The sequence below is a fragment of the Chrysemys picta genome, chromosome 12 (genome assembly GCF_011386835.1).
Source record: "Chrysemys picta bellii isolate R12L10 chromosome 12, ASM1138683v2, whole genome shotgun sequence".
Classification (NCBI taxonomy): Eukaryota; Metazoa; Chordata; order Testudines; family Emydidae; genus Chrysemys; species Chrysemys picta.
The window spans coordinates 8,023,771-8,051,622 of record NC_088802.1 but is presented as its reverse complement, the minus strand read 5'-3'; the positions used below and the strand labels follow the sequence as shown (position 1 = coordinate 8,051,622).

Below are 27,852 nucleotides of genomic sequence, written 5' to 3'. Positions count from 1 at the left end.
CGGCTGGAGCCAGCCACGCCACAGCCCAGTCTAGGGCACGGGGCGCTGTGGCTGTGGGAGAGTTGGAACAGTTGGGGAGGGGCCGGGGACAAGCCTCCCCAGTCGGGAGCTCAGGGGCCGGGCAGGAGGGTCGCACAGGCCACAGTTTACCCACCTCTGAGCTAAGCAGGAGCGACAGAGGTAATCCTGGTCCGAAGAGATCGCTTGAGCCGGCACCAGCTGAGCGGAACACGTGACTCTGCCTTTGGGGCAGGAACTTAGCGTCCCAAGGAGCGCGCAGAGCTCGTTTTAGGCTGGATCGGCTCCGCTCGGCTCCCGTTAACCCTGCACCTCCTGAGAGCAAATCCAAACCACGTGTTTTAGCCGCTTAATTGGAACTGGCCAATCAGAGCAGGAGCCAGCTGCACTGCCCGCCCCGGGGGTGGGATCAGCACTTAGCGAAGGTTTATAGCTGGGTGTCCCGCTCGCTTGTTACTCGCTGTCGCTTCACCGGTTCCCCCCAGGTACGGTCCTTTCCTGCTCCTCCGTGTTTGCTGCCGGGCGTGTGACCGCCGCAGCCCGGTCCGGGGGGAAGGAGGCGGCCGGGGCCGGGCCGGGCACTGGGGAGCGGGCGCGTTGCTGGCGCGATTCGGTGCATCGGCTGCAGCCGCCTGCGGGGACCTTGTCCCGCCGCCCGTGCGGCGCTGCCGGGCCGGGGGAAGGTGCGGACCCCGCTGCAGCTGCCGCCGCCTCTCCCCGCCCCGGGCCGGACACGCCCCGGGCAGGTCCCAGGGACATTTGCTGGGCCCGGAGTTCAGCTGCTGCCCCCGCGCTTGTCTCTGCACCACGGGGCTGGCAAATGACATTAGACCTGGAGGCGTCGCTGCCTGATCTGGAGCCACGGACCGTGCTGGGGTAACAGCCCCACTGGGGGCCCGGGGGGGGGGGGGAGAGGAGGTGCTGGGGTAACGGCCCCGCTGGGGGCCGGGGGGGGGGGGAGCTTCAGGCAGAAGTTCCCCGGTGAGTCCGAGACTCCGCTTGTGCCGCTGACCGGCTCCTGGCCGAGCACCGCTGCAGGCGGCTCGCAAGTGTGTGGTGCCGGATTGACCGAAATGATGTTTCGCGGCATTTCCGCTCCCGGGTTGGGTTTGCGGTGGCTCTGTCCTTCCTCCCCCAGAGCCCAGTGGGAGCCGCTTGCGGTGCTTTGAAAGGCAGCACAGCAGGGCCGGTGCAGTCATTTAGGTAAACTAGGTGGCCGCCTAGGGCGCCTAGTGGTTGGGGGCACCTAGAAGCCGGCTCAGGCGAGGCGCATAGGCAGAGTTCCATATCCCCGTGGTGCTCCGTGCTCGGGCACCAGCAATATTCAGAGCCAGGGGCCCAGCTCCAGCAAGACTTGGGCCGTTTGTCCCCCACTCCCCCCCCCCCACGCCTTCCCTGAGTGTCCCCTGGCCCCGACTTGCTGCCCCTGCTCGCCTTTCACACTCCCGGAGTCTCCATCAGGGAGCAGAGCCTGTCTGTCTTTGTCTCCTCCATGCTGCTTCCCTGCAACAACTGCTGCCGCAGGGTCCTAGTGCCCCCCTCTCCACTGTCAGGGCAGACTGACTGTGAGCCTGCCTTTCCCCCTCAGATCCTTTCATTTTCCAATGGGACCCTCCAGCAGCACAGAGAACCCCCCTGCCTACAGTCACTGCTCCTGCCCCATGCTGGGCAAGGAGGCAGCCCCATCCTCACCCCCAGTGAGGCTACAGTCAGGGGCAACAGCAGAGGAGGAGGCACACGCAGCGCCCCACCATGGGGGAGGCGAGGGAGATTCCAGGACTTGAAAGGGACCTTAGGAGCACATGCAGTGACCGTGGTGGGGGTGAGTGTGCTGCTGGGGGAGTGGGAAAGGGGGGCTCATACCCCAGAGCTTGCTGTGCCCAGCAGGGAAAGAGCTGGGGGGAGTCATCCTCTCTGGCCCCTGTCCCAGAGCAGCCTGCCAGTACCCCAAACTCATCCCCAGCTCTGCCCACACCCCCAGCCAGAGCTTTCACCCCCCCACTGCACCCTCTGCCTGAGCCCCTCCAGCACCCCAAACACCTTATCCCCAGTCCCAGCCAGAGCCCTCATCCCCCCCCACATCCTGACCCTCTGCCTGAGCCCTGAGTACCTCCAGCACCCCAAACCCCCCATTCCTAGCCCCAGACAGAGCCCTGAGCCCCTCCCACACTCCAAACCCCTCATCTGCAGCCTCACCCCTGTACCCCATCCCTCTGCACCCCTCCCATCCCCAAACTCCCTCCCAGAGCCTGCACCATCCTAGGTCTTGCACCCCAGACCTCCTCCCTCACCCAAACTTTCTCCCAGAGCCTTGGGCGGGGGGGGGCGGAGTTTGGGGGGGGACGGGTTCTGGGCACCACCAAACTTTCTACAAACATGTCACCCCTGTGAGGAGGTGGAGTGAAGGTGAGCTGGGGCGGGGGGGGGGGGGGGCGCGCGCGCGGGAAGGACCGCCTGCAGTAATGGGGGGGATGCACAGGGTAGGGTTACCATTCGTCCGGATTTACCCGGACATGTCCTCCTTTTTGTGCTAAAAATAGCGTCCGGGGGGAATTTGTAAATCACTCAAAATGTCCGGGATTTCCCCCCTCCCCGGCAGAGCAGAGCGAGCGGCTGGGAGGGATGCAGGAAAGTCCTGGGCTGGACTCCGGAGCAGCTGTAGAGGAGCCGGATCCGCCCTGCATTCTGAACCGGCAGCTCTCCCCTGCAGCCCGGCTCCGGCAGCACTGTGCAGGGCCAGGGACCGGGTTTTGTTGTGCTGGGGAGCGCAGCCACGTGTCCGGCTCGCACAGAGCCCAACACCCTGTTCTGAGCAGCAGGGTAAGGGGGCCAGGGGGCAGGAGAAGGGGCAGGGAGGTTCTGGAGGGGGCAGTCAAGAAATGGGGGAGTTCAGGGGGGGGCTTTTTGGGGGGAGTGGAGAAAGTTTTGGGCAGTCAGGGTACAGGTAGGGGGTAGGGTCCTGGGGGGCAGTTGGGGGGGGTCTCAGGAGGGAGCAGTTAGGGGACAAGGAACAGGGAGTCTTAGGTAGGGGGTGGTGTTCTGGAGGGCAGTTAGGAGCAGGGGTCCCAGGAGGGGGCAGTCAGGGGACAAGGAGCGGGGGGGGGCTGGGAGTTCTGGGGGGGAGCTGTCAGGGGGTGGGGAGTGGTTGGATGGCGCGTGGGAGTCCCAGGGGTCTGTCTGGGGGTGGGGGTGGATAAGGGTTGGGGCAGTCAGGGGACAAGAGGCAGGGAGGCTTAGATAGGGAGTGGAGTCCTGGGGGGCAGTTAGGGGCAGGGGTCCCAGCAGGGGGCAGTCAGGGGACAAGGAACGGGGGGAGGGTTGGGAGTTCTGGGGGGGCGGGAAGTGGGAGGGGCTAGGGCGGGGCTCCTCCCGTACTCTTTGTTGCTTGCTGAAATATGGTAACCCTAGCACAGGGGAACCGCTCCCTGCCCCAGATCACCTCCACTCTGCCTCCTCCGCTGAGCACACAGTCCCCGCTCTAAGTCTCCTCCAAACAGTGCCACAAGCCTGGGAGAGGAGGGGAATTAGAGCGGTGCCGGTGTGCTCTGTTTAAAGTTATGCAATGTCCCCTTATAATGTCATTTGGCAGCCGCCTGCTTTGTCCAGTGCTTGCAGGATTCTCTGGAAGAGCAGCTCCTCCTTGTGGGGATTAAAACTGGGGGCAGGGCAGCAGCCCCCCCATCAGCTCCCCTAAATTCCCTGTAAGATATGTGGCCCAGCAGCAGTTCAGGTGGCCCTCCCCCACTGCTGTGCTCCCTCTGCCATGGAGCTGCTCCTGGGAGCCTCCTGGTTGCTGGGGGAGGCAGGGAGAGGGGTGCTGATGTCAGGCTGGCCCCATGTTCCAGACTCCCTCTCCACAAAGCGAAGGATGGGGACAGGGCTCGGGGACAGAAAGGAGGGAGCTTGCTGGAAGCTGTTGTGTCCTGTGTGAATTGGCTGGTTGGCTTAAAAGGGCAACGTACTTAAAGGGGCAGTGCATGTCTGTCTCTCTCACTCATGCATCTCCCCCCTTCTCCCCCCCAGCACTTTGGAAAGTCAGCAGCTGTGCATGTGCTGTCAGGAGGAGGGAGCGGTGCGCTCCAGCTGGATGGCTTGAGCTCATCATGCTCAGTTTTTGCAGGGAAGTGTTTGCAGTCACTGCCCTGCATCTATTGCGTTTCCTCCCTCCTGCCTCAGTCCATGCTGCCTTGTAGAGTGTGAGGCCACATTAACAACAGTGTATTAACCCTTGAGGGCTCACCCCAGTGCTAGTTCATCATTTAGCAGCAAGGCATCCCTGGGAAATATCCCACCTTCTGACTCCACCACCTCAGCCAAGCTTCACACTTATCATTGCTGCGTACAATATTAAACTGTTTAAAATTGTTTAAACTTTATACTGTATATGTATATAATGTCTCTTGTCTGGTGAAAACAGATTCCCTGGAGCCTAACACCCCCCTATTTACATTAATTCTTATGGGGAAATTGGATTCACTTAACATTTTTTCCACAAAGTCATTTTTCAGGAACAGAACTACAGTATTAAGCGAGGAGTTACTGTAACAGGGACAAAAATGGTGTAAAGGTAAAAGTAGGTAAATTAACCTAACCAAAACTCCATATTCCCCAAATGAGAAGTGGAAAAACTTTACCTTCAACTACACTACTGGGTGCCCAGAGACCCATCCCATAAGCAATTATGTAAGGAGGGAAATACATCTCTTCTCCCCCTCCCCCCCCCCGCCCAATACCTGTACAAACAGGCATTGCAAATAAAGACCCAGTCGTGTTCTGGAGTGTTTGAAGTGGGTAACAGCCAGAGAAGAGCCAAGATCCTGTGAATTCCCCACCCTCACAGTAGAGCTGTTCATGAGAACTCTGCAAAAGTAGGAAGAAACAATTTAAAAATGCATTGCACCTTTGTCTGCTGTTTGCTTTAATGTAGGTTTCCCCCCCGATGAAGCTTCACAAAAACTGAAACGTTTTCTTGCAGTGAAGCATGCAAGACTCTTTCCTCTGCCCCCCCCCTCCCCAAAGCAATTTTTTAACCATAATGGGGATGCAGGCATGTGTCTCCTGGAGGCAAAGTGGAATGTTTCGCTCATCACCCATAGTATCTTAACATCTCACAAGCATTAATGAATATATCCTCATGACTCCCCTGTGAGGCAGGGAAGATTGTATTCCATTGCACAGATGGGTAAACCAAGGCCCAGTTTGGGGGAAGTTCCATACCCCAGAAAACAGGATTAGAACCCAGGTCTTGGATTAAGTAAAACAGCTGGTACAAGGCAGAGATCAGACCCACCGAGAGAACCATACAGGACTACAGGAGGCTGCTGGAACCTTAACCATCCTTCCCCTCTGCAAGAATGACCAGGGCCTTGTTTATATGGGGAAATTTAACCAGCATAGCTGTTGCGGAATAGTTCATTATGCGGACACTTTATTGCACAGTAGCTGTACCAGTCAGCTTCTCCATGTAAAAAGGCCAGAGGTGTGGTGACCAGGAAATCTTGACTTGTCTTGCCACATCTGCCACTGATTGGCCTTAAGTATACTTTGCACTTTCCTGGAAATTTACTTACTCACTGAAGGAATGTAGATAAGATGAAATTGTGCACGACCTAAGAATAACAAGGGGATTAGTTGTTAGGCAAATTGCTTATACAGTTGATCCTCAGAGTGATGGACACGGTGGGAGTGGGTTGTTCGTAACTCTGAAATGGTCATAACTCCGAACAAAACGTTACAATTGTTCTTTCAAAAGTTTACAACTGAATATTGACTTAATACAGCTTTGAATCTTAACTATGCAGAAGAAAAATGCTGCTGTCCCTTTTTTAGTAGTTTGTGTTTAACACAGCACTGTACTAGACTTGCTTTTTTAATCTCCACGGCTGCCTGACTGCATGCTTCTGGTTCCAAATGCGGGGTGTGGTTGACTGGTCAGTTTGTAACTCTCAAAACTCTGAGGTTCTACTGTAATTAGCTTTCCGGTTATTTAGATTAAACTTGTTGTTCTTGAGGTTTGCTTCTGCGAGTTAAAACTGCAGACCCCATTTGCGCTCGCTGCAGCCACTATAAGAAATGTCTGCAAGGCCTGATACAGGATTTAAAAAGGGAGAAAAAGCTGCAAGGCCCTGGGACACCTGGACAACGTGGAGGGTCCTCCCTTCTACTGTTAATAACTGGCCATTACTTGTCTGATTGTATGACAATACTAAGCAGGGATAAATAGCTCTGCTTGCTAGAGCATCTGTGAGGTATTTCCTTGGGTAGCACCGATCATCCCTCAGACAAATAAAGGCACTTTCAGCTGAAGTGTTGACTCTGCCCCTTATGAACAGACAGGGATAAAAATTTCCAACTCGCAGGACAAGGTCCTCAAGGGAGTTTTGGCTCCTAACTTCCATTGACAGTGTCTGAACCAGTCCAAAGGAGAGCCCAGGAGACCTGATGCCCAGTTGGCTCTGCTCTAACCACTAGACATCACTTCTCTCCCACAGCTGGGAACAGCACCTGGGAATCCTAACTCTCAGCTTCCCTGCTGTAACCCCCTCCCCTCCGAAAGTGTCTGTGGGGGAGGGGGGAGACAGGAAAAATGCTGTCTACAAATATGAAAATCCTATTTTCCCAAAAACCTGCACATAGAGCCCAGCTGCAGCACTGTGTGTAGCTGAACCAATGTTTTCAATTTGCATTTTTCTGTTAAAAATAACCTAATTTGTCTGTCACGGTGTGATGATTTTTTTTTTTTTTGACTAGTGAGGCTAGACCAGTAACTCTACCTGGGCTCTGGGTAAGACGCAGGGTAGGAAAATCAAACTTGTCTTAAAAGACGCAGGAACTAAAATAACAGCTTAGTTGTTTAGGCAATGCTCTCTACTCCTACTGTTTTTTCCCACCTAGAATCACAGAAATGAAGGGCTGGAAGGGACCTCAAGAAAACATCAAGTCCCACCTCCTGTGTCCAGCTTTGCTGTGTCAAAGCTTTACTGAAACAGATCTAATCTTAGTGGAAGGATACGATGCATAACCTGTTCCCTCCTCTTCATCTGAGCTACTGGATCTAAACACCCTAGGGATTCCACAGGGCAGCAGTTGGGGTGGCAGCAGCTACCGAGCAGGCATGGGCGGGTGAAATGCCCAAGGCCGGCTGAGGGGGAGAAGGGATGATGACCAGGTGTTCAGAGAAGTGGGACTGAGCCTGGCTCCTTGGAAAGTCCCTGTCCACAGGGGCTGACCCTGTCCTTTCCGTTCTGAATCTCTAGTGTGCAAGGCGGTGGCTGGGCAGATGGAACAACATAACCCATAAAATTCTCTCCACAGCTAAATCCTCCGACGCAGACAAAACAGAGGACTCTGGTGAAAGGAGACAGAACAAGGATGCCACACACACTGGAATCAACGTGGTTCGAGCTTGCTGTGGGCTTGTTGACCAGGGGAATAGAAGAGTGCCAAGAATAATTTTGAAACGGCTCATTCGAACACCGCTCAGACGCAGCCTGGCTGGTTGAGGGTCCAGAAAAAAAACTCGGGCTCAAATTGTAATTGCAACATCTTTTCTCGAGTGACCCTGCATAGCCAATCTGTGGCTGAGTTGCAATTGAGTGAGCTGCTTTGAAATTCTTTATGAATGGCACTGCCAGCACTCCTCGTCCCACTGTGAACAGGACCATAGGTACAGCGAATTCCCGAAACACGTATTTAAAGCAACATGCCCCTTTTGGAGACCACAAGTCTTGCAGAGCGAGAGAAGATGGGCGCTGGATCGTGTCCTGTTGAGAAGATGGCGGCAGAGCCACTCCTGAATTCCCAGGAAGCCCAAGTGAAACGCAATGGAGAGACTCTTGTAGATGTCACTACACATGGCGGAGAGAGAAGCAAAAGTTCTCCTATAGGTATAGTTCCATCTTTAGGTGGTTTTTTCCCCTTTCCAAGTGTGATTCACATTAACACAGTGAGTGCCTTTAGTGGCTGGGGAAGGGTGGGTTCAGATTCCAGTTCTGCCACCATGTAGTGTGAGACCATAACAGAGACAAGCTTTAAGGAGTAACTAGTGAACACCCTAACTGGGAAGTTCCAACACTTATTAAGCTCCCTGCTGCAATACATCCTGGTCCTTTCTGGTAACTGTGGAGGACCAGGAACTCTATAACTAGGGCCCTACCAAATTCACAGCCCAGACCATGAAATCTGGTCTTGTGTGCTTTTATCCTCTACTATACAGATTTCACAGGGGAGGCTGGTGTTTCTGAAATTGGGGGTCCTGACCCAAAAGGGAGTTGCAGGGGGGGTCACAAGGTTATTTTAGGGGCGTCACAGTATTGCCACCCTTACTTCTGTGCAGTCTTCAGAGCTGGGTGGCTGTAGAGCAACAGCTGTTGGCTGGGTGCCCGGCTCTGAAGGCAGCACCCCGCCAGCAGCAGTGCAGAAGTAAGGGTGGCAATACCACAACCCCCCCCTTTACAATAACCTTGTGACCTCCCCCACAACTCCTTTTTGGGTCAGGACCCCTACAATTACAACACTGTGAAATTTCAGATTTAAATAGCTGAAATCATGACATCGACCATTTTTAAAATCCCATGACTCAAATTGGTAGGGTCCTACCCATGAAGAACATCACTTTCCTTTCCATATTCTGTTCAAAAGTCTACGCAGGTGCTAAACGTGCTCCAGACACAACTTGCAAAGGGATATATCTTGGTCCCATCTCTGACTTCTATTCCTCCTGTGTTCCTGCTCAACGATCTCATGGTAGTGGCTGTTGTTTTCTGAGGTGCTCTGATATTTCTCAGAGGTTCCCTTCTCTTTCGGCCATTTATTTCAGCTGATTCTTTCCTTGATGATTCATTCACGTCCTCGACCGTTGTTTCCAAACTTTTCCAGGACTTCATGGTGGGAATGCGTTTGCCAGAGCCCTGTAAGCCAGAGAGTTCCTCTGGAAATATCCCAGGTCACAATGCTTAGTCTACTTATGCCTAGTGCTTGCTCTGCTCTGCACACTTGGGTTTTTTATAAGCTTTAGCTGATCTTGTTAATAGAAGTTTGATCCCTCGTAGTCTCAGATACAGCAGCCCTAGGAATATTACTATGCTAATGGGAGGAGGGGAGAGGGCCATATAAATACCAGGTAGTATAGATGGCTTTTTCTTTTCCAGGCTGTCTGTCAAGGATCAAGTCATGGGCACGTCCTTTCACAATTCTGAGTGTGGTTCTCAGTATCGTTCTCATCAGTCTCCTTATTGCGTGGTCAGGTGAGAAAATTGATTTACTTTCAGTGCTGAAAACTTCACAATCTCGTATTCCCCTGTAGTGCACAACCTTGGACAGTGCATCTACTCTACCGAGCGTTTGACTTTTCAGCAAGGCCTTTCCCCATCTCCATCGTTCCCACAGCTCAGCTCAGCTCCCCTTGGTTATTTACCCGCTGCTATGTGGCAGTGTGAGATTTGTTGCAAAACACCCACTCTGATGCTGCAGATGTGAGAAAATTCCAGAGGTGAACTACTCTAAGTGAGATTGGCATTTGCAGTGCAAATGTGGGTTATGGTTAATGTTCCAAAAGCAATGCTAATTAGTCCCCATTGCACATGACTAATAGCACAGCACTCGTGGATAGTAAATATTTGATACTGAAAATGCTTTCGAGTGTGGGTGTTAAGGCTGGTGCAGGAGACGCACACAGCCCAGTGTTGACAGGGTGGCTCCATTGAACCCCACAGCTATAATCCCTGGATGGGTGTTTGGGTCTGTGCACTTTGTAAAGGAACGTTTCTGCCCAGGGTTCCCTAACGTAAGGAGAAAATGTCACCTACAGCTTGTCCATTTGATTTCTCTCTCCTACAGCAGAGGGGAAGGGAAAAATCTCTGATCCTGTTATTTCCTCATCTCCAGTGAGAAAATCTGAACTGTGTCTGGCTGATCCTAAATCCCCAGAGGCCTCCTGCCCGGATGGCTGGGTCGGTTACCGAGGGAAATGCTACTATTTCTCAGAGACGGAAGGGAACTGGACCTACAGCCAGAGCCAGTGCTCTGCACTTAATGCCTCCCTGGCTGGGATCGACAGTGAGCAGGAAAAGGTGAGAGACTCAGACTCTGGGCAGTGTAGTTCAGAAGCAGGTGACAAAGGCGGCTTTGTGCCTGTTGTCCCCCCACCCCAAAATTCAAGGCTGCTCCAGTTGCTGACTTGGCCCCATGGGCTGCTCTGACTTATGGCAAACGTTTGCTTTAAAAGGTTTTCATGATACGCTACAAAGGGCTCCCTGACCACTGGATCAGCTTCTGGAGGGAACCTTACGGGATCTGGAAATGGGCCAATGGCACCGACCTCAACAATGGGTGAGTCCTTTCTAGCTGCTGGGGGCCGGGAGGAGGGCACAAAGCTAAAGGACAGATTTATAGTGCCCGCTTACAAAAAGGCCAGTTGTTGTTTTTCCATGTATGAAAAGAAGTCTGGCAAACTTTTGTCATTCTTTAGAGTTTGCCAAAAAAGGGCAAAGATTTGTTTGGGGAGGGGAAAAATTAAAGTCCCATGAAACTGTGGCATGAAAAGGCTTTGTGTGTGTGTGTGTGTGTGTGTGTTCGAAACAATTTGTGCAGAACATTCAGGGTTTCCTTTTTCTTTTCCATTTCAGCACTGAAGAAATGGAGAGTCATTTTCCAAATTTATTAAAACACAAACTTTTTAAACAGTCATCTTGGAGATTTCCAGTGTCAAGAAAGTATTTTTGAGGAGTTTAAACAAAAATTTAACTATCTCTAACTGTACTTTTGTATAAAGCTGTACAGAAAACTGACTTTTTTTAATTGTCGGCAAACCTGAAACGTTGGGGGGAGAGAAACTTGTTTTGGGTTGGCCCAAAAATAAAATGTATTAATCTTTGACAAATCAAAGTCAAAGGGGAAAAAAAAATTTCACGTTGGGTTGAGTGAAACATTTTTTGACAAACAGTACATTTTGATTTTTCTGCATTTTTAAACTTTTTAAAATAAAATTGAAGGAAACTTCAGGGTAATTTCAAATAAAATTGAAGCATATAACTATCGCTTCAAAAATGTTGAAACAAAACAATGACTTTCCTGGGTTGTGTTTTTCTTCAACTCAGAGTTTAGTGAAACAGACACTGAAACATTTTGTGTATTTGTGTTGCCGAATCTGCTTTTTTCTTCCCCTGAAAAAATTCCAAGTTGGAAACACTTGGGCCAGCTCTAAATGCCCTAATCAAGATTAGTTTAATTGATCTGAATATAGACACATTTTAAAAAAAAATCCCTTCTTATAGATCACACCCTCTTGGGTGGGTGGGGGGGAATTGTTCTGGAAATAGATTTGCTATTCTCCTATTCAGAATATTTTTTGTTCAATCTGGGAGCTCAGGTGATTTAGGTGCCAGTTGCATTGCATGAATTAACAATAACACTGAAATCCAAACTCTTTGGGGCCAGACTGTGAACTTCTTACCGTTATTGGTGAGCAGTAAATCACAGAAGTAGCCTCACAATTGTGGGTGAGCATTTCCCCATCTGCTTGCCCCAGGGAACTAGCTAGATATACATGAAGGAGGTGAGATTACATGATCAGTGGGTCCTTTCTTCAAAATCAAGTGGTCTATTCCCAGAAATCGCTACTTGGTAACCTTAGCCTTGTTTTGTTTTATCTTATTATGAACTGAGTGGCTCGAATCTTTTTTTTTTTTAAGGTTTGAAATACGAGGCGGAGGGGAATGTGCTTATCTGAACGAAGTTGGAATTGGTAGTTCCAGGTGTTCCACAAGGAGGAATTGGATTTGCAGCAGACCTTCAGTCAATTGTCACTGGTGCTAAGTAACACCCCAAGCAGATTGATTCTCAGTCACTGCTTGGCCTGAGAAATCAATTTATTTTGTTTCAGTCACGAGAGGAACATAGGGCACTGGTGCAACCACATTTTTAAAAAAAGGAATTGGACATAAATGGGTGTCAGATGCTTGTAGGCAGTCAGAGGAGAGCAGCAAAAAGTTGGATGGCCTATCTCCCCTCCAGTCACTTTAGGTCTGTCAGTGTCCATGCCTCTCCCTGCCATGCTAATGGTGCAGAGTTCTCCCCCCTGCTGTGCCGCAGTGGCTGCGTTAGCCTGTCTAGTCACCTCTGGTCTTCACTGTACAGCATTCAACTTGTGTGCGGATGCCACTCTCACCTCCCAAAACAAGTCCTCTACTCTCAGCTCTCCCATGGTCTGAGATCCCGTGGTCAGAGGAAACGCTACAAAGACACATTGAAAGCATATCTCAAGAAAACTGATGTGGACATCACAAGCTGGGAGGAGGAAGCCACCAACCAATCCCAATGGTGCCATATGCTCCATCAGGCAGTGGCCCGCTTTGAGGAGAAGCGCCGTGCCCTTCGAAGCTGAAAAGAGAGAGAAGGAAGGAAAAAGAGAACTTTCTCCCAGCAGCCAGCTGACCTGCCAGGAAATGTCTGTATCTACTGCGGGCAGCTCTGTAGTTCCAGGATCGGACCCCTGAGTCATCTCGGGACCTATATGGAAATCCATGGTAGAGCTCATCCTCGAATCGAGAGATTGCCGATCAATCAGTTGTGGAGCAAACTGGGCCTCCAAAAAGAGCTTGAGATGAAACCTGAAGATGTACAACTATCTGCCGGAAAGATTGACACTGCTTGGTATAACAGACCAGGAGTTAACACTAGCAGTGAACTAAAAGGACTTTAAAGTTAGGCAAAGGATGCTTACAAACCTGATCAGAACTCCTGGTCTGTATGAGGTGCATCCATTATAAGACTTTGGAAGAGTTAGTGGGTTTTTTCTATTCCAGAAGCTGGCTGGCCCAGCTTGAATGAAGGTTACAGTGAGGCTTTTTATGAACCCTTGTTTTACAATCACTCCCTGACATGCCTTTTTCCCTCCAAACCCATGACTTCCAACCACAGCTATAATCCACCAAAAAAATGGAATCTGTGACCAATAAGCTTGATGTGGGAGCAAACTCTTACATGAGCTAGATATGACTTATGGAACTCTCTTCTACAAGAGTCAAAAGAACCCATGCCTCAGTTACTCCTGGGGGAATTCTATGCAAAGGCAGAATTAATGTCCCTCCAGATTTTACTCTTTCCCTGCAGAAGAATTGATTCATAGGCCCCTCCCAGGCAGTGGTGCCCAACAGGCACATCTGGTTCAGGCATCGGGAGCAGCCAGGGGAGATGTAAATCACAGCCTTAGGGCAGGACTGGGCTCTCTGTCCTTCTCGCTCACTATTGTGGTGTGCCTGGAGCCAGGAAGGGGCAGCCCTGGAGAAGCTCCAGGTGCTAGTCCCAGCCAGCCTGGGGTGGGAAAATGGGACTTCCTCTTCCCCTGCACCAGGTGCTCCTGGGGTTGGGGCCAGGTCAAATCTGTCTCCAGGAAGCTCTGCACCCAGGCTCCATCGCTGTGTGTGTACACAGGGAGTTGCCCTGTGCATCTGGACCCTCCTGCCCTCAAACCTCAACTCTGCTGAGCTCTCCACACCCAGACCCTTCTGTCACCAAGCTGCACTCCCCTACACCTAGATCCCCTCCAGACTAAGCCCCTCCCCACTTTGATCCTGCTGGGTTGAGCCTGTCCCTCTAGCTTGCTGTGGAGCCAGATAGGTAAGCTAATATGCCCAGTAAGGAATCCCTGTCGGTTTTTTTTTAAACTGCCTGTAGTGTTTCAGCCATAGCTGCTGATGGCTATTTGGAAACAATTGTAAACTGGATGTGTGAGGGGATCCCTTGGGTGTGGCTTGGGACCATGGGACCGCTGTGCCCCCCTGAACACTCTCTAGCCCAGGCTGTCTCTCACAATGCCTTGCTAGTGACCCACAGCAAACCCGTCCAGGTGCTATCACTCAGCACAACCAAGTGTAGAGGGCCCCACACCCAGCTAGCTTGCATGAATGTTCCCAGAGCCACGTGTGAATCTCACAGAGAGGCACCAGAGTCAAATCCTGCCCCCCTCCCCAGCTCCCAGCACAGTACCCCAGGAATATACAGTCTAATTTATGAATTGGTTCACCACTTTCTCAATGGAAAGTGGATCTACACTAGCCTTTGCAAACCTGAGCAATTTACATTCACTTCAAGCAAACTCACTGGTAAAGTTAAACAGTAAAACAAGTTTGACTATAAAAGATGGATTTTAAATCATAGGCAAAAAGTCAGTTACCCAAAGAAATCAAATATAAGCATGGGGTCTAAACTTTTGACCCTATTAGACTGGGCAACATCTAGAGCAGTGATCTCCAACCTTTTTTAAGCACAAGTTCACCTTCTACATTTCAGTACAACCCAGCATCTACCTCAAAGAAAATGTAGAAATAAGTTTTCTTATATAAAGGTGAGATCAATTGCTTAATGTACATTTTCCCTGCTTGCTGAGTCTGTGAGATACTTGTGACTGCACGTTATCTACCAGTGTCTTGAAATTAGGGTTTGGGTTTGAGCAAATCCAAACCACATGTTTTAGCCGCTTAATTGGAAATGGCCAATCAGAGCAGGAGCCGCGCTTCGCTTCCCGCCCCGTGGGTGGGATCAGCACTTAGTGGAGCCATTATAGCTGGGTGTCCCGCTAGCTTATTACTTGCTCTCGCTACACCGGATCTTCCCCCCTCCCCTCCCCCAGAATGGCCCTTTCCTGCTCCTCCCATGTTTGCTGCTGGGCGTGTGACAGCCGCAGCCCGGTCCAGGTGGGAAGGAGGTGGTGTAACAACATGAAACACAACCCTCCTGTTTTGCTACTGGGTGCGGTTTCTGCCACGCAACGTGACAGTTTGTGAAACAGTTTGTTAACTTGCTACCGCCTGTCCATGGGGTTGCGAATCAGGAGGGATGGGGTATGTGGTCAAAAACAATCTCGATCTGCTTCCTGACCAGAGTGGCCCCTTTCATTGAATTTGTGAAAAGGGAGGTAAGGTTTGGGGTACAGAGAATGCCCCTGAGCCCAAGTTGAGACCAGAGTGGCCCCTTTCATTTTTTCCACTGGCTTCCTTCCTCCTTGCTTATTTCCAATGACTTGGCTGCACATGCACCTGTCACTGGCCCAGGGATGGTTGCAAAACGGGAGGGATGGGGTTTGTGGTGGAAAACACTCACGGTCTGCTTCCTCTGGGGGATGGTTGCAAAACGGGAGGGATGTGGTTTGTGGTTGAAAACACTCAGTCTGCTTCCTCCTGGCTAATGTGCCAAATTGATCTATTGCATGATTGAGGCATGCTGTTTCACTTTTTTTTGTGTGAATCCATGAAAAGGGAGGTAAGGTTTGGGAGTACGGAGCATGCCCCTGAGCCCAAGGTGAGACCACTTTCTTTTTTTACTTTACTCTTCCAATTTGCATCATATACATGGACACAAATACAGAGAACAAGTTTTTTAAAGTAAAGAACATTTATTATTATAACCTGGTATATACATGAAAAATGTCTTTTAGTTGCATTATGTTTTGAACAAGAAGCATTTAAACAATTTGGGGGCGGGGTAAAGAAGTGAACTATGCACATTTTTTGCAGTTGTACTCTTTCTTGTCATCAGTCAGGTAGTCTTGATTGGTTCCTTCTGTAATGCAGGGCATATGTGCCCACCTCTTGCAAGAATCACACTGTACCTTTGATAAGTAACAATTAAGAAATGAAATCACAGAAGTTATAATATTACACATACTTTTCATTCACTCATGCTATTCCTTCCACATGTCAGCATTACCTAACGTATGTATGCCTATCAGCATGAAGAAAATGTTTACTGATGTGGATTTTTTACAAGAATCATGATCCTTAGGCAGTTTATGGCATTTATTTCTCATATAATTCTATGTTTCTTACCATCGTGCAATCCTCGCTTTCCTTTTCACAGTTGACGAGGTTGCAGTATATGCAGTAGTCTTCCACGTTTTCTTAAAAATATATATATTGTTATGAAATGATGAATACATTATGACCAAAATGGAAAATGCAAATCTTCATTTATTAATTAATGTCAAAATTTTAATCCAGTCAATGGTTTGAACGTATCTTTTCCTTTTTTGGGACTCATTTTTTCTCAAATTTTTAGTTTACTGCCCCTGTATCTAAAAATGCCAATTTCATTTAGCTGGCCGATCAATAGCAATCATCATTCACCTGATTCAAATTTTTGTGTACTTAAGGATATTATTGATTCATAGTCACCATTACAGAACCAAACCTGTGAGATATCCCACTTTAGGGGTATTAAGATAACTGTCTGCTATGTGACATAATTCCACTCTTCATGTTATCTTCACATGTGCCTAATGAGACAACAGTACATGGTAGAAAGTAATTACCTGACTCCTTCATTAGAAGAATTGCTATATGTCTTCTAAACGCAATATTAGCCTCTTGTGTTGTTTCTACCATACTGATGTCTTTGTGCTGCAAATACGCTTCTGCAAACTAACAACACTGATATTTAGAATAAACATAATTACCAGAGGTGAAAGTGGGCCGGTTCAGCATACCGGTAAGACCCAGCCACTTGTACCGGCCCTTACACGGCTGACATTACACTTCCGCTGTGGTAGTGCTTTATGCTTTAATGTCGCTGCCCCCTTTAGCACCCTCCCCCACCCCCCCGCATCAGTGGCCCTGCCATAGGGTCCGGCAATGCTGTTGGATGCTCCTGGCAGGGCAAAATGTGCCCTGGGTTCCGGCGATTTACAAGGGCCTGGTTCTCCTGGCCACTGCAGCAGCAGCTGTGAGGAAGGGCTGGCTGGTGGAATCTGGCCTCCCAGCACCGCACCTTCTGCTGGAGACCTCATCCCTTCTGGGGGCCACAAGCCCACCCCCCACACCTTGGCAAGGATGCTGGTGCAGTGCCCACTGGTAATCTCCGGCATTTACTTTCACCCTGGATAATTACACAAACATAACAAATAATAATGGCAATTTGGTATTCAATACCTTTAAGATGAGTGGTCCGCAGTTGTGGCCATCACTTTGTCTGGGATGATGAACAATTTTAGTGTTCCAATGAGATGAGGATTTTCTAGTTAATCGTTGGATGAAGTTTCTGAAATTTTTAGAGAGTACATTAGCAGACTGCATAAATGAGCTTTGCTTTCCCTTTTTTCCCCCTCCGGTTTATTGACATAGATAAAAATCCATTCTCTCTCTTTTTAATTAATTATGGAAATTACTTATTGCTCACATATACACACTTGCTTTCATATTATTGTCTCACTCTTACACAATGTATCACCTGATTTGCTGTGACCCATGTTAATAATAACACATTCTCAATCATGCAACATGCTACTGTTTCGTGTCCACATTCTATTAAGTCGTTCCCCAGAGTCAAATCACACAAGTTCACTCAAAGTCCATTACTAGGCATATTCAGTACAAGTACATGCTGTTTCAATTTTTATTTGTAGCTAATTAGTCTCACAATTGTTACATTCCCTTCAAAAAAAATTTCAATGGAACAGTTAATGTCCACTGTAAAAGTAAGTATCTAATAAATCACCTCCAATTCCTCAGGCATGTTCTTTCATATCTCATCTCCTCACACAAGGGGTCAATTATTAACAATTCTTGTTTTTTCATCGAGGCTATCTGTGAGTTTAAAAATATTCACAAATTATATTGGTAATGTGATTATTTCAAACATTTTATAATGATTTATCAAAAATCATTATGCAATGAACATATTTTCGTTTGTAATGTCTCAGTAACACAGAAGAGAAAAGCATATTGTGAAATCATTGATCAATTCATTACAGAATGTATTCTTCCAAGTTACACTCACAACATAACTTGACAGTAGCATTTTATTTTTAACATTCACATTCCACTTTCATTTGCATGCACTGAACTCACTGAAAACCCGCAACACAGGAAATTATATCACTGCTACCATAGTTGTGTTACAAATCTCTTATTTATTATAACATTTATTGACCATAATCCACAACTGCAATACAAAACATCTTACCGCAAGAACTCAAAGACCTGGTGGGTGGTAAGGAAGCAATAATATATCATTTTGAAGTAATTCACTCTGTATTTATTAAAAAAAAAAATTAGAAATGCAATTATAGTTTCCAGTGAAGCAAACAATGAAATGTACATTATACTGTATTTCCCAGTTTCATTACATGTATTATTAGACTACTCCTCCACATCAAACACACCACTGTATTTGCTGTTTCACACTGTGTTTAACTCACTGAATGAAATTGTGCTTTGATCATTCTATGTATGACAGTGTGTTAGCATTTACCTTCACTTTCATTTGTGGAGCTCTGCCCGAGAGAATGACAGTAGAAACTACTGATGAGATGGCTTGTACCTGTTGACATTCAACAAAGTTATTAATGCATTAATAATTGTGGCACGTTAAGAACATAATGAAGTTAATATAGACAGACATGCAAGGGATCCTTAGTGTTACAAATCAGATATGTATATATAAGAGAGTTCTATTAAAAAAAAAAAGATTTGTAATCAATGTGCTCTGTCTTACTTAATGTAAAAACCGACTAAGCTGTTCGCATACTTGTGTTCAATTAATGGACCCACTGAACCGTACAGCAAAACGAATGTGGCCCTGGATTGTATGTCCGATATGCACCTCCAAATACATTTCAGTAAATGTTTGGCAGCAGTAAATACACAGAAATGTTGCAATTTCAGGTTTATTTTGATATTTCAAGGATATTTGGTCTTCAATATGTTGTGCCACATATTCACGTGACTGTTTACTTACTGAATCTATGTATACTTTCATGTACCATCACAGTAAGTAGCCTACCTTTCCATCTGCTTTCTCGACTCACACAGCTCAAATATGCATCAATAACCTACAACACATGATGAAAGAAAAGGCACAATTTCAATAATATTTGATGAGTTAATCCCATTAACAAATACATGTTTAGTGTTACTTAAATGTACCTCATCACTTATCCCGCTTCTCGGTTTCAGGCAATGAAATGAGGAGCCATACAATTTTATGTTTCTCACTTTGGCCTCCAGTCTCTGTGTGTTTGTCGGTCATTACAAATTTGACTAGGAAAAACATATTAACACATATTACATGCATGGTAATACACTTTCCTTTTTCTGTTTTACTACTGTGACTGAAGCCACTTTGTACATGAAAACCTTTAACATAGTTCCATTTATGAAGTATGTTAATCTGTTTAAGAAAGGTGCAGTAACCAATTACCTTTCAGAATCCATTGCTTGTTTTCCACCTCCTCCATAAGCACGTCATCAAAAATGTCATCCGCATCACTTGTATCATTCTTTGAAACATTTTGCCCTATATACTCCTCTTCTTCCATTGCTGTGACCTCTATGTTTTTTAATGTGCTGTCATGAGATACAGTACCAACCACTTTTCTAATTTCTTCTGTGGGTGTTTCTGGTTCAGTGTCACCAACTGCAATTTCAGTTCTGATTTTTCCCTCTGATGTGCTTTCAGCAGCTAATGTTGGTGGCTCTTTGAATGGTTTTAAGTGTGCGATACTGTACATGGTTCCTAACTGTTTCCCTGAGATGGTTTCTAATTTCACTCTCTTACCCTCAATGGTCGTAATTTTGTATGGTCCCTGATACTTAGATTCCAGTACTGCTCCTTTTCTTGTTCTCTTTCTAGCGTTCAGTAACAGAACAGAGTCACCAACAGCAAAGGTTATTTCCCCATATTTAGAATTCTTTCTTTTAGCATAATGTCTTTGTTGCTTTTCTTGTGCTTTAGAAATGTTACTTAGGGCCAGTGCAATGTCAGCGTCATGTCTCGATTTCATATTGATGCTGTAGTCTTTGCAGAAATCTTCCCCAAGTGTATCCAGATCTGGGATCTTTGTAAAATAATGGAGAAAGGGTTGTATTTGTAAAATGAAGACACAGTTAATGCCATGTGTACATGAAAGGTGCTGGTAATAACATACACTTACCATGTAATTCTCTGAGAGTTCTTCTGGAAAACGTGGGTCTTCACAAAACATTAGTCGAAAAGGTGAAATTTTTGTTGTTGCGTGTACTTTAGTCCGCAAAGAAAACAAAATGGGGTCAAGTAATTTATCCCAATTACTCCCGTCATCATCAACCATCTTCCGCAATCCCCTGTAACAAATGCAAATTGATTTGATTATACTTGTTCCTTTTTTTTTTTAGTCTTGGTTGAAACATATCATACATAATCCAAAAGGTGTAATACATAATTAAAAAGACGTTCAAGGCAACACATTGATTTTGAAGATTTTTTTTGTGAATTGCATTTTCTAGCATTGGACACTCCACTTGCCATTAGTTCTGTAATATTCCCACCCATTCACTTACCTTTTTATGGATTTATTAGTGTTTTCAACCAATCCATTGGTTTGTGGGTGGTACGGGCTGGTGAAGCTACGTTCTATTCCCAATCTTTCACAAACATACTTGTTAAACTGAAAGAAAATAAGTTACACCATAAACTTACATATAGACTTGTGTTAAGGAATGTTCCTTTTCGTATTTGCCACTACTTTTATGTGTAATTAGCAACCGGAATAGCCCATGTTTTCATATTTGTTTTGGAAACAAGCAGTTGTGTGTTTCTTTGTTAGATATGAAGACACCAAAAAATAATGTTATAGCAACACTGATGGTGACCAACAGCAGTTTATAAAAAAAAAAAAAAAAGGTTGGTGATTGTTTGAGATTAATGAGTGACCTGATAGTGAGTTTGACTACATAGTACAAATAACCAGAAAAAAAACAGTCATTACCTTATTATTGAATTCCGAACCCTGATCTGTCAGTATCCGCTCTGGGCATCCACGTCGAACAATCAATTTGTACATGTTCTCTACCACCTCGTATGCTGATTTACTTCTAAGTGGAAAGGCTTCCACCCATCTTGACAGATAATCTATGGCTGTCAGTATATACTGGTATCCATCCTTTGTTACTGGTAATGGTCCTATTAAATCCATTCCCACCAATTCCCAGATCCGAGTGACCTACATACAAGGGTACCAGTTACAGTCCTACTACACATGTTTATTACTAAATGTTCTCAATAAACCCATATGTCATAAGCAGAGTACACAGTGTAATATGGTTACAACAGTCAGAGAATCAGAATGAAAGCCCACTCTTAAATACAGAAGAGAAAGAAAGAAAACAAACAAACAGAAGTACAGGAATGGGTTATGGAAAACAATACAAGAGTAAAGCTGAAGACATATCCCCAGCCAGTGCAAAGGCGCATTAGAGGTCATTGCTGCACTATGCTGTGCCACTTGTACGCATTGGACTCGTTTCAAAATCAAAGCCTCATTGTATTGCAGAGATAACAATGGATAATGATAAACAATAATGTGTCTGATTACAAAATTCACCTTCATGCTTTTCAAGGTGGTATCCATATTTAATTCCTTTCCCTGTTTCTGGCAAGTAAGACATCGTGCAACCTGTTTTTGATGGAAAAATATGATGACATGAACATTTCGTTATGGAAATAGTATCGCAAGGGAACTGAGTTCACATTTGCACACCAAATATACTTTTATATTTCTTTTATACATTTTGAACTTCTATTTCAATTGTAAATAGCATTCTTCAGGATTTAGTTTCATTACTTTACATACCCAATTGGCAATGTCTCTTATCATCCCTGGCCAATAGTATTTTGATGTCAGCACATTCCTCGTTTTGAATATTCCTAGATGTCCACCCAATGGACTGTCATGGTACCTTTCAAAGAGTTGTAGGGCTTCTTTCACGGTATGCACAACGACAACCTTTCTTCCTTTTGCTGAATGGAACAATGTCCCCTCTGTTGATCATAGAAGATGCAGCACGGAGGATGATTAAGGTTTATGGGGGCCCTGGGCCAGAGCAATTGTTGGGCCCCTACCCACCCTGTCCACTGGCTGCACCACATATGGCCCTATCCCTTTAGCCCTCTTCCCCAGGATCTCTGCCATGTTCCACGTCGGCTCCCCAACATTTTGCCTGCCCCACAACTCCTTTGCTCATTTCCCACCCACCCCGCTCTTCCACCCAGCCCCAGGACTGGAGAAGCTCTGTCCCTGTGTCACGGCCCCAGGGCTGTACCAGGGAGTGAGAGCACCTCCAGTCCCAGGGCTGTGGCAGGGGTTTGGATGCTGCGGTTCTTTAGGGGACCAGTAGCGGGGTGCTGTGGATTCTCCTGCCCCACCAGGCACTTCTGCTGGGGTTCGGGCATAGGGGCTTCCCATGCTGCCACGTGGCTTCTGCCAGGGCTGGGGTGGGGGCAACGTGTTGCACTTAAGATATAACCGGTTATTTGCAAAGCCATTCATTAATTATAAGGCACATGCCTATCAAAGACATCTATATAAAGTATGGTTCATAATCCCTTGAGTACAAGGATTACATTTCAGTGTATAGTGAGAAATTTTTGCTCATTGAACATACAGTGATTGTTGGTGGTGCTTGCAGCAGACGATAACATACTTGAGAAATGAAGCAAAGTCATGTGTTTTTTTTGGTAAAATTTATACTCATTTCTCATATAACTGCAAAGCACACTGCATTTCTTGCACCACTGGCATAGATAGCAAGGGAGATTTTCTGGAAAATTTCATTAAAACTAGAGATCTCAATTCCGGTCCCATTGAAGATAAGGTTATAACTCCAAATAATCCCAGTGTTGGGACATCAGGACCATCATTTACAGGCTGAAGTTTCCTGTGTAATGTGTCAGTATTATCTTAAGTAAAGTATTTCTTGCCTTCCAAAGAAAAGTTGACAGCATATCGACGCAGGTTCAGTCTGCCTGCTTTATTCATTCCTTCAGGATATGTGCTACTCTTTAGGTATGCCAAAACATTTGCAATTTTCTCGTTAAAAGATTTCCCTGAGAATTGTTTACAAGAGAAAACAGTTACTTAAGTGCAATGTCAATCAAAAAAGAAAACACAAGCACATTTGCTTGAAGATAATGGGTTCTGAAAACAAATGAATAATTAATAATATATGGGGATATACCTATCTCATAGAACTGGAAGGGACCTTGAGTCCAGTCCCCTGCCTTCACTAGCAGCACCAAGTACTGTACCTGACAGTTCCCCCCCTTGCTTTTTTTTTTTTTTTTTCTTCTCTGGTTCCTAAATGGCCCCCTTAAGGATTGGGCTCACAACCCTGGGTTTAGCAGACCAATGCTCAAACTACTGAGCTATCCCTCTCCCCCATGGGAACACATGGAAACATTCTACTTACTTTCCATTATGTGTGTTGTAGAGTTAATGTTTTGGCTGGTGCAAGTTTTTGGGAGAAAATAGTTTTCTGAAACTCTGAAGAATCTGAAATAGAGAAACACCTATAACATACACATATCAGTATCACCTCATTCTCAGCTATGCCTTTAATCAATCATTTTACTGTAATTTAACTAATGCATCCTAACATAATGTTAGTCCATTATCTAACAAATTAGATCCCACCACCTGAATTGTTTTTCACCAGCAAAATTACTTATACATCAGCCAAAGAAAATAAAAAAACCAGAAACAGACCACACAGATAAACAATAGAGAAATGGGGAGCAATCAATAAATAAATCACCATGATTAAAGGCATGCAAACCATTTAAGAAATGACTATACAGTTATTTTAAAGATTCTTGATTAAACATGCAGTTAGCCAGGAAGACCATTAGTATTTGTGTACTTTTACCAGATTTGACCATTACTTGGGGTATGCTCAGTTATAGGGGTTACTTGTTTGGGTGTTAAAATTTTTGACAAATCAAAAAGACAAAGGGGGGGGGGAAATTTCATGTTGGGTTGAGTGAAACATTGTTTGACCCAAAACAAATCAGCCCACTTTGATTTTTTCTGCATTTTTAATCTTTTCAAAATAAAATTGAAAGATCTCACTTCAAAAATGTTGAAACTTTCCTGTGTTTTTTTTTCCTTCAACCCAGAGTTTAGTGAAACAGACACTGAAACATTTTGTGTATTTGTGTTGCCAAATCTGCCTTTTTTTCCCCCCCTTCCCTTGAAAAAATTTGAAGTTGGAAAAGTTTAGGCCAGCTCTAAATGCCCTAATCAAGATGAGGGTTTCATTGAGCTGAATACAGACCTTTAAAAAAAAAAAAAAATCCCTTCTTCTAGATCACACCCTTTTGGGCGGAAATTGTTCTGGAAGTAGATTTGCTATTCTCCTATTTAGAATGTTTGTCCAATCTAGGAGCTCAGGTGATTTAGGTGCCCAGTCGCATTACATGAATTAACAATAACACTGAAATCCAAACTCTTTGGGGCCAGACTGTACCTCTTACAGTTATTGGTGAGCAGTTAATCACAGAAGTAGCCCCACACACCTGTGGGTGAGCGTTTCACTGCCTACTTGCCCCAGGGAACTAGCTAGAGATACTTGGTAACCTTAGTCTTGTTTTGTGTTTATCTTATTATCGTTATCTTATTATGAACTGAGTGGCTCAATTTTTTTTTTTAAGGTTTGAAGTACGAGGCAGAGGGGAATGTGCTTATCTGAACGAAGTTGGAATTGGTATCTCCAGGTGTTCCACACAGAGAGGAATTGGATTTGCAGCAGACCTTCAGTCAATTGTCACTGGTGCTAAGTAACACTCCAAGCAGATTGATTCTCAGTCACTGCTTGGCCTGAGAAATCAATTTATTTTGTTTCAGTCACGAGAGGAACACAGGGCACTGGTGCAACCACATTTTTAAAAAAAGGAATTGGACATAAATGGGTGTCAGATGCTTGTAGCCAGTCAGAGGAGAGCAGCAAAAAGTTGGATGGCCTATCTCCCCTCCAGTCACTTTAGGTCTGTCAGTGTCCATGCCTCTCCCTGCCATGCTAATGGTGCAGACTTCTCCCCCTGCTGTGCCGCAGTGGCTGAGTTAGCCTGTCTAGTCACCTCTGCTCTTCACTGTACAAGGTTCAACTTGCCCAGAAGCCACTGAGCTGTACAGAGAGCACTGCTCACAGCATGGAGCTCCGCTGGCACCAGCTTCAGAGCTGGTGACCAAGTTGTCACCTTTTGGAGAACTCTCGTGACAACCTGCAATATCCTGGACAAAGAGCACCTCACAATGAGTGTGCTACAAGCTGTATAGCCAGGCCCTGACTGTTGTGGAGCATTTTCACGGACCGTGACCTACAGCAGGACACACAGATCCAGATCTATAGGAATAACAATTGTCTTACACTCCTCTATGGATGCGAAACCTGGGTGACCTATCGACAGCACCCCTCAAGAGTCTGGAGAGGTACCACCAAGAATGCCGCCAGAAGATCCTTCGCATCAAGTGGGAAGATCGCTGCCCTAATGCCAGCATCCTCACTGAAGCCAATATCATCAGCATGGAAGCAATGATCCTCATGCACCAACTCTGCTGGGCTGGACATTGTGTGCAGATGCCAGATTCTCGCCTCTCAAAATATGTCCTCTACTCTCAGATGACCCATGGTCTGAGATCCCGTGGTGGTCATAGGAAACACTACAAAGACACACTGAAAGCGTATCTCAAGAAAACTGATGTGGACATCACAAGCTGGGAGAAGTAAGCCACCAACCGATCCCCATGGCACCAATTCCTCCAATGGCCTGTATACTATGGACTGCAATATCCAGAGGGGTGAGAAAAACTGCTTGGCCTTGGCTATACTTGGGAGTTACAGTGCAATAAAGCCACCCCCAGCGCTGTACCTCACTCCCCGTCCACACTGGCAAGGCACGTACAGAGCTGTATCTCCATGGCTACAGCGCTGCAGGTACTCCACCTCCCCCAGAGGATTAACAGCTGGTGCGGAGTGGCTGAGACGCTGGTGCTCCAGTGTAAATGGGAAGTAACCTTATTACGCAGTGATTGACCTCCAGAAACTCCCCATAATCCTTTTAAGTGACGCTTCCTCTCTTGTTCCTCTCCTTGTTTTGTTGTGATGCCTCTCTTTGGCCTTGGCTACACTGGCAATTCACAGCGCTGCACTTGCTGTGCTCAGGGGTGTGAAAAAACACCCCCCCTGAGCGCAGCGAGTGCAGCGCTGTAAAGTGCCAGTGTAATCAGCGCCTGCAGCGCTGCACAGCTCCCTCGCAGCGCTGCAAGCTATTCCCCTCAGAGAGGTGAAGCGCGAGTGTAGTCGCGCCGCGGCAGCGCTGTGAATCCCTGAGTGTAGCCAAGGCCTTGGTTTTGTTGTAGAGCCGCTTAACAAAAAACCAAACACAGCTACTGTTTGCTGTGAATGAGCAGAGGCAGGCGGCTTTGGAACACCCACAGCTAATGTTGGCTTGAAGAGAGGGGTGGGTGGGTGGGAGGGGGGGCTGGGGTCCGTTTCGGCCAGCTGCTTATCTGGTCTGTGAGGAAAAAAACAAACAGCTGCTGTTTGCTTTCAGTGAGTGAGAGAGGGGTGGAGGAGGGGGGTCGGAACTTACAAGGCAGGGTGCTGTCAGTGTCGGCACTCCAAAAACCCACTCTCTTTCCCCGCCACGCTCCCTGTCACACCCCACCACCCCCTTTTGAAAAGCACGTTGCAGCCACTTGAACGCTGGGATAGCTGCCCAGAATGCACCGCTCCCAATGCCGCTGCAAATGTGGCCACGACAGTGCGCTGGCAGTGTGGACAGACTGCAGCGCTTTCCCTACTCAGCTGTACGAATACAGGTTTACCTCACAGCGCTGTACAGTGAGGTAAACCTGTGTAGTGTAGCCATACCCTTAGTCTAGTTGTTGCCCAGTCTAATAGGATGGAGAGTTTAGACTGCGTGCTTATATTTTATTTCTTTTGGTAACAGGCACAAAGTCAGAGTTAATCACTTAAAATCCATTTTTTAGAGTCAACTTGTTTAACTTTACCAGTGAGTTTGCCTGAAGTGAATAGTAAATTGCTCACGTATCAAAGGCTGGTGTAGATCCACGTTAATAAATTGGACAGTGTATTCCTGAGGTACTGTGCTGGGTGCTGGGAGCATTTGGCTGGTGCCTTTCTCTGTGTGATTCATGAGTGGCTCTGGGAGCATTCATGTGATCTAGCTGGGTGTGGGGCTCCACATATGGTTGTGCTGAGTGATAACAGCACCTGGAGGGGTTTGCTGCAGGTCACTAGCAAGGCATTGTGAGAGAGAGCCCAGGCTGGAGAGTTCAGGGGGGCACTGGTCCCACAGTCCCAGGTTGCACCCCAGGGATCCCATCACACATACCATTTCCAAATAGCATCAGCAACTACGGCTGTAACAATACGGACAATGAAAAAGATGAAGAAAATTTTTTGACAAAGGGATTCCTTACTAGGCATATTAGCGTATCTAGCTGGCTTCACAGCAAGCTAGAGGAATGGGCTCAACCCAGCAGGATCAGAGTGTGGAGGGGCTTAGTCTGGGGGGGGGGGATCTAGGTGTGGGAGTGTGGTTTGGTGGCATAGGGGTCCAGGTGGGGGGAACTCAGTGGGGTGGGGCTTGGCAGGGTGGAGGTTCAAGTGCAGGGGACTGTTTGGGTGCAGGGGGGTCTAGATGCACAGGGGTTGGACACATGGGGCAGCTCCCTGTACAGTGACTCCACCCCTCTGCAGCTGAGAAGCAATGGGGCCTGGGTGCAGAACTTCCTGCAGCTGGGGGAGATTCCCAGAGATAAATCTGACCTGGTCCCAACCCAAAGAGCAACTGGGTTGAGGAAGAGGAAGTCCCATTTTCACACCTGCAGCCTGGCAGAAGCATCTCATGGGTTGCCCCTCCCCAGCTCCAGGCACACCACGTTAGTGAGCGAGCGGGACAGAGAGCCCAGTCCTGCCCCGAGGCAGTAATTTACATCTCCCCTGGCTGCTCCTGATACCCAAACCAGAGGTGCCCGTTGGGGACCACTGCCTGGGAGGATCC

At 46.8% G+C, this 27,852-nt stretch overlaps 1 protein-coding gene and 1 long non-coding RNA gene across 6 annotated transcripts; one reads left to right on the top strand and one right to left on the bottom strand.

Moving 5' to 3' along the window:
* Window positions 1-431: 431 nt before the first annotated feature.
* On the top strand, window positions 432-25,951 carry LOC101950109 (C-type lectin domain family 2 member D-like). 5 transcript variants are annotated; one of them, XM_065563199.1, is made up of 6 exons: window positions 432-503; window positions 7,333-7,904; window positions 9,168-9,263; window positions 9,904-10,088; window positions 10,244-10,347; window positions 24,475-25,942. In XM_065563199.1, the coding sequence occupies exons 2-6, from the start codon at window positions 7,721-7,723 to the stop codon at window positions 24,602-24,604; spliced, it is 699 nt and encodes a 232-aa protein (XP_065419271.1). In that variant the 5' UTR covers window positions 432-503; window positions 7,333-7,720; the 3' UTR covers window positions 24,605-25,942. The 5 variants fall into 5 exon arrangements, with proteins under 5 accessions (XP_065419271.1, XP_065419273.1, XP_065419275.1 ...); XM_065563201.1 differs by lacking the exon at window positions 24,475-25,942 and adding an exon at window positions 11,709-14,377; XM_065563203.1 differs by lacking the exon at window positions 24,475-25,942 and adding an exon at window positions 10,644-12,871.
* LOC135974715 (uncharacterized) lies at window positions 16,325-17,063 on the bottom strand. The gene is made up of 2 exons (XR_010591832.1): window positions 16,941-17,063; window positions 16,325-16,433 (listed from the first exon to the last, which is right to left on the bottom strand). It is a non-coding gene; the product is annotated as an uncharacterized LOC135974715 (long non-coding RNA).
* Window positions 25,952-27,852: the final 1,901 nt, after the last annotated feature.

What these genes read in the sequence shown, in the direction of transcription:
- LOC101950109 (XM_065563199.1), top strand. Translation starts at nt 7,721, where the DNA reads ATGCCCCTTTTGGAGACCACAAGTCTTGCAGAGCGAGAGAAGATGGGC. An exon ending in TCTCCTTATTGCGTGGTCAG is followed by an intron (nt 9,264 to 9,903) that starts GTGAGAAAATTG and finishes CCTCATCTCCAG; the next exon opens with TGAGAAAATCTGAACTGTGT. An exon ending in GGCACCGACCTCAACAATGG is followed by an intron (nt 10,348 to 24,474) that starts GTGAGTCCTTTC and finishes TTTTTTTTTAAG; the next exon opens with GTTTGAAGTACGAGGCAGAG.